Source organism: Trichosurus vulpecula, chromosome 9, assembly GCF_011100635.1.
Source record: "Trichosurus vulpecula isolate mTriVul1 chromosome 9, mTriVul1.pri, whole genome shotgun sequence".
Taxonomy (NCBI): domain Eukaryota; kingdom Metazoa; phylum Chordata; class Mammalia; order Diprotodontia; family Phalangeridae; genus Trichosurus; species Trichosurus vulpecula.
In genome coordinates this window covers 189,232,044-189,238,424 of record NC_050581.1, presented here as the reverse complement: position 1 = coordinate 189,238,424, position 6,381 = coordinate 189,232,044, and the positions used below count along the sequence as shown (strand labels likewise).

The window sequence follows — 6,381 nt, the reverse complement described above, 5'->3', positions numbered from 1 at the left end:
GAACTTAGAGCTCGTCCCCAAAAGGTTTCACCGTGCTTAGAGCTCGTCCCCAGAAGGCAAGAAGGGGCCATTTCAATGGAGCTTGTGTGCATGAGAAAGGCGAAAGTGATTTGGAAGTCTCAGAAAGGAGTTGCCTGGATTGTGGATTTCGTGAAGTGTAGGGCCCGAGGCTCCTGGGTGGGGAGAGCGCAAGGCAGCACCCACCTAGCGAATTGTTGCCTCTGGTCGTGGTACCTTTTCGTCCAGGCCCGGGGCCTGCCTGGGAACAGGGGTAGGCAGGGAGCCCCGTCTGCCCCCACAGAGGGACAGTGGGCCTAAGGGGAGGGGGATCCTCACTGCCTTTTCCCAGGAAGGCGAGTGCTGGCAGGGAAGGTTCTGTTTCCTGCCGTGGCTAGAGGCTGCGCCCCAAGGAAATGTACCCAAAGTGTTTGGGGGACCCGGGCACAGTGATGGAGGACTTGGAGGGTGCTTTGGAGCATGGCTCCCGTCTCTTCTAGGACTGATTTGGGAGGGTCCACGGGCCCTCAAGGTGCCTTTGAGACCCCGAGGAAGAGGGGAGCTGGTGACAGGCCACTCTGATCACGACCCCCACTGCCATCCTCTGCCCTCCTTTCTGCCCCCACCCCTCGCCCATCCCGGGAGGTGGCCGCTGGAGTCCGCAGCCTGGAGGGAGGTCCTCAGAGGGGGTGGGGCGGCCATTGGGTTGCGCGCCCCCTCCTCCTCAGGAGGTGGGCGGGGCAGGTTCTCTGGCTCTAGAGTGACCACGGCGGCGGCGGCCGCCGCAGCCGTAGCGGACCCCTTTTTGGACCCTGATTCTCCCGCCCGGATACGCCGCCGCCGCCGCTGCCACCACTGCCGCCGCCGTGGTGACGCGGTTCGCTCGCCGGCTCCAGCGTGGCGTGGCGTGGCAGCTGCAGCGGGGCTGGGCCATGCCCCTCAGGCGCGGCCCGCTCCCCCTCACCCTTGTGTGCCCAGCCGGGAGCAGTGGCGCAGCGCGGGCCGGCCGGGATGGAAGCAGGCCCAGGGTGACTTAACAGTTTGTTGGGGGAAGGCGGTGGGTCCGCGCAGGCCCCGCCCCCGGCCGGCAGCCCGCCCCACGCCACGTCTGACCATCTGACCAGCCGTGGGGGCGGCCCTGTGCAGCTCCTCCCTGGGGCGGAGAAGGAGGCGATGATGGCGGGCGAGCGCCTGTTACTGGGGGATGACTTCCTGTCTCCGCCAACGCCTCCGCCGCTGCCTCCGCCGCTACCGCTGCAGCCGCCGCCAATACCCTCCCCGCCGCCGCCTCTGCCACCGTCTCCTTCCCCGCCGTTGCCAGAGCTCGAACCCGAGCCCGAGCCGGAGCCCGAGCTCGACCCGGTGCAGAAGCTCGAGCAGTCTTTGGCTCAATGGCGCTACAGCCACGAGAGCGACCGGCAGTGGGGGCTGAGGCGCGAATTCATCTGCAGGCACCTGCACAGCTACACCGGCCCTGGGGCGATTGAAAAGCTGCTGTCCCTTTCCACCGCCTGGACGAACCACATCTTCCTGGGCTGTAAGTATGGCCCACAGTTGATGGAGAAAATCCTTCAGATGGCGGAAGGCATCCAGATTGGGGAGATGCCCTCCTTCAAATTGGTGGTGCCCCAGCCTCCGAAAGTGCAGAAGCGGCCCCTCTCTCCACATGCTGTCCCGAGCCCTCCCAAAAAGAAAGCACCCCCTAGATTCCTCGTGAGACCTCGCTTTGAGCCTGTACATTTTGTTGCTAGTAGTAAGGAAGAGGAGAGAAAGAAAGATTCCACAGACTCGGGAAATGAGTGGGGAGATCCACAAGTTGACTCGATCAAATGGCCAGTAGACAGTCTCAAAAGTTATGTGCGGGACAGATTCCGGGCCCGATTTGGAAAGACAATGTTTTCTCAAACTAGATTTTCTTTTGTAGAGAGGAAACCTACAACAAGCAGAACATTCTCAAACTGTGGGGACCCTGCCACACACAGCTCATGTTCTCAGTCAGTTGCTGAATCTTCCACTCCAGCAACATTTCCACACTTGATTTTAGCTACAAAGCAAAGTTTCATTGAAAGACTTTCTGGAGCTGTTCAGAGAAACCTTCCTAAGAAAGAGATGTCTCATAGATCTGAGAAAAGTAGCTACACGTTTATATTGTCTCGTTGCTTCCAGGCCTGTAAGACAAATCCTGAGTATATATACGCTTCTTTAAAAGAAATTGCTCCTTCTGATATCCCCAGAAGTAAGAAATTCCTGACTGATGGCTATGCCTGTGAAGTCAGATGCCAGAGTGTCTATTTGACTACAGGTTATGCTGGTAGCAAGAATGGATCTAGGGATCGAGCCACAGAGCAGGCTGTAAAACTTTTACAAAAACCTGTTGAAGTTAGAATTGTGAAAAGGAAATTCAAACACACGTATCATGATGACTTAGTGGTATTTCCAGCTGGCTTATCTTCATATGATTTTCCTCCAGCCTTGAGGGTCCCAGAAGACTTTCTCTCCATCAGGAATGAATTTGGGCAGTTAAACTCCAATTCTGCTTTTTCTCTTTCCAAATGCTGGAATAATTTTGTCCTCATAGAAAATGCAAGTGATTCTATTGGGGTCCTTAATAAGTCTGCTTCCTTCAACAGAATGTCAATTGAATACAAATATGATATCATGCCAAATAATTCATGGCGCTGTCAAGTGTTTTTGGAAGGCCAATGCTTAGCTGAAGGTTATGGAAGCAAAAAAACAAGTAAATACGCAGCTGCCGACGAGGCACTGAACATTCTGCAAAAAATGAAATCCAACATTGCAGCCACACAAGTTCAACCAGTAAGCTATTGTACTAAGGAATGTGGAAAGAGAAAAGACTTAAGGGACCGCGTAGTTTATGGGAATTCCTCGAGTCCGGTATGTACGCTAAATGATACAACTCAGTTCAACAGAATGACTGTTGAGTATGTTTTTGAAAAGCTGACAGTCCTTCAGTGGAGATGTAAGGTGATGCTGGAGAAAGAATTAATTACAGAAGCAGTTGGGATAAAGAGGGGCGTCAAGCATGAGACTGTAGAAGAAGTTGTCAAGATCCTTAAAAAGACTAGGCCAACGGCCTTTAACAGCCTGAAGAGAGGCACCATTGAAGACATGATTGCAAGAAATGAGATTCGGGGGCGCTCGGGAGATGACGGTTATCAACAGGAGATCAAAGAGGACAATATTGGAAATCAGCTTTTGAGAAAAATGGGCTGGATGGGTGGAGGTTTAGGGAAGTGTGGTGAGGGCATCTGTGAGCCAATCTCAGTCAAAGAGCAGCATAAACGAGAAGGTCTGGGACTTGATGTGGAGAAACCAAATAAACTTTACAAGAGATACATTGACCAGATCATCAAAAACTACGCCCAGTCAGAGAGCCACACAGACTTGGTTTTCTCAACAGAATTTACCAGTGATGAACGAAAGCAGATACATCAGATTGCTCAAAAGTATGGCCTTAAGAGTAAATCTCATGGAATGGGGCACGATAGATATTTGGTGGTTGGTAGAAAAAAGCGTAAAGAAGACTTACTAGATCAAACAAAACAAGAAGGCCAAGTTGGACATTATGACTTGCTTGTGCCTCAAGGAAATTGAGGCCAGAAATGTTTGCTGTGTGAATGCTTAATTAAAATTTTTTTTAATATTAAAGAAAGAAATGCTGCATTTTCCGGTTGCAGGAGATATTAATTTTGAAATGTTTTCCTTTGCTCATTTCATAATGCTTTCTTAGGAGAAATTGGAACCTAAAGAGCTTCATTTAATTGTACTAGCATAATGCTGAAGACAAAATAGTGCTGTTATTGTGTCTTGATATTACTAGTTCTTTCAGATGTTAATAATTTGTAATAAAAACACATGTCCAAAAGGAAAGAATTGCTGCCATATAAAATATGGTTCCCATCTTGTCATTGGAAAAGAAATTTGCATTTTTTCCAAAGGCAAAAGAATTTGGTGAAAATAAAGAAAGCTGGTATTAACTGCAATTAAAAAAGTAATTTTGATTTCTGGAATTTCCCAAAATGCCATATCATTTTGTATTTTATCTCTTTTAATTTGTGTGAAACTAGTTATCCTAGAATGTTAGAGTAAATTGTCTATAATGTGTGTATAAAACGTCCTTACCAGGTAAACAATATAATACTTTCTTAAAGTCATGTTAGTGTTTTGAGACTATAATTGCTACCATATGCTTTCCAGGATGATGGGAGTGAGTTATTGTATGTTAAGTCCATTTGGGTTCCAAATAAGTTAAGGTCTTTGGGCACTGACAATATTGCTTGATCAGACTGATTGATGGAGATATTAGAAGAACTTTTTAAATTCTTAAAATCAAACTAATAAAAGAAAGCTTAAATTACTTGTATTTGTCACCTTAGAGAATGTCATAGCATTTTTCCATTGTAACTTTCAGAGTGTTTGGATGTGTGGGACATCCAAGGTAACCACAATTGTGTCACAGCTTTGTGTCGTGCTGAAGACACTTATACTTGGTGCTTCGCTTCAAAGGACAGTTGACTCATCCCTCAAAAAGCTTACTAAATGTTAAAGAAAAATTTTGTACCATATTAACAGCTTTTATTTTTCATGTATTTCTGAAGTAATATGTTTTCTGGAATGTAAAACCAATATTAATGAAACAAGTGCTCTTTTGAATAAAAGGGGGCAAAGATGAAAATAAACTGGTTTGTAGTGCTTTACTGGGCAGAAGAATAGGAATTCACACTTTGTCTCTGAAGTAGTGAAATTGTTAAACACACAAATACTAGTTAAACTAACATCGTGTATGATAGTTAACTTTAAATTCCTGTCATGACATCTTGACCAATAGACTAGCACAGTTTGATCAGTGTTAATACAAATGTAGTGTCCAGGACAAAGGAAGTGATAACTCCACCGTCTACATCCTTAATGTTACTTTTTAATTTCCTATGGTACCATTTTAAAAGACTGACAAACCAGGGGCTCACTAGGGTAGTTTTGAAATAGTCTCTTGAGTTTCAGTTGAAAGAGCTAAAATACCTCATTTAGGGGTTGGGGGTGGTGGGAAGACTTTGGTTAATATTAATAGCCCTCAAAAGGCAATTGAAAGGGTATCTGGAGGGAAATATTTGATTAACTGTCTTTTCATGGGACAGAACTAGAGCTAATGGGTGGCAGTTTGAAGGAGGCACATTTTGATTCTGTATGAGGAAACTGATACTGGGAGCCATCCAGAAATGGGATATACTGCTCTGGGAAGTTGGGAGATTCTCATCATGGAAAATATTTAAACAGAAGCTGTAATAAATACTGCTCAGAAGTTGTAGACGGGAATCCTGCATGGGTAAGAGGTTTAGCCAAGTCTTTAACATTACTTTTGGTTTTAGAAATCTAACTGATCTGAGACTTAAAAAATTTTAGAGTTAGAAGGGACCTTAGCGCTTGTTTGTAGTGATTAAAATACCAGGGTTTTAGTTTTAAACATGAAGGGACTGACATTTCTGAGGCTTTTTATTTTACTGTTAAATGGTAAGGCCTGTATTGCTGCCCTTCAGTTTCATTCAAAGGGCTGAGCTCCTGCCATAGACTATGGCTCAAACTTTTCAAAGACCCCAGAGTCGCTCAGAGTGGCAATTGTATTTCATAAAGTCACTTTGCTTGTACTGAGACTAAGACAAATTTCTCCTTCAGTCCAAGTATAGGGATAATGGTAGTGATAATAACCTGGTGTCTAATAACCTTTAAGACCAAACTTTCTTTTTTTAACATCTACAGAGGTCCTAACCATACTCAGATTCCCCTAGTGCTCCATATGTCACACAAAAAGGTATCTGTCAGTTGAATTTGCAAACACAATTGACGCCTTAGTGATAAAGTCAAAAGGAGGGGCTCTCTTTGTTCAATATTTTTTGGGGGTGGGTCCTATAGATTGGGTAGGCTTGATTGCCAGGGTAAGGAGGTTGGACTTCCTTGGTGGGCAAGAGGAAGCCATTAAAGAGGGTTTTTTTTTCCTTCAAAACAGTCCCCTGACATGGTCATAGCCTTACATAGGGAATATCAATAATGTGAAGGACGGGGAAAGGGAAGAAAGTGGAGTTGGGGGCTTGGGTAGAGAGCATTAGCCATTGTCTGGGTGTGTCTTAATGGGGGCCCAATTTCTTCAAGGCCTTTATTTTTGAAAAGGAAAAGGTCCAAAGAAATTTGGAATTTGGCTTTTCTGTTTTTACTGGGCTAATGTTGGAGAAGAAATTCTAAGCAGATTTCTTTTTCTGAAAGCTGTACAAGAAGGGAGTGGTAGTTAGGAGTGGAAAGTCTTGACAGAAACCAGTACAGGGGAACAAGCATTTATATAGCACTACTAGGTGTCAGGCACTGTGCTAAGCA

At 45.7% G+C, this 6,381-nt stretch overlaps 1 protein-coding gene across 1 annotated transcript; it reads left to right on the top strand.

Moving 5' to 3' along the window:
* Positions 1 to 754: 754 nt before the first annotated feature.
* LOC118831993 (NF-kappa-B-repressing factor-like) lies at positions 755 to 4,685 on the top strand. The gene has a single exon (XM_036739473.1). The coding sequence runs from the start codon at positions 1,171 to 1,173 to the stop codon at positions 3,610 to 3,612; it is 2,442 nt and encodes an 813-aa protein (XP_036595368.1). The 5' UTR covers positions 755 to 1,170; the 3' UTR covers positions 3,613 to 4,685.
* The last annotated feature ends 1,696 nt before the right edge of the window (positions 4,686 to 6,381 follow it).

Bases quoted from the DNA above. Each gene is read 5' to 3' on its own strand.
- LOC118831993 (XM_036739473.1), top strand. From the start codon at position 1,171: ATGATGGCGGGCGAGCGCCTGTTACTGGGGGATGACTTCCTGTCTCCG.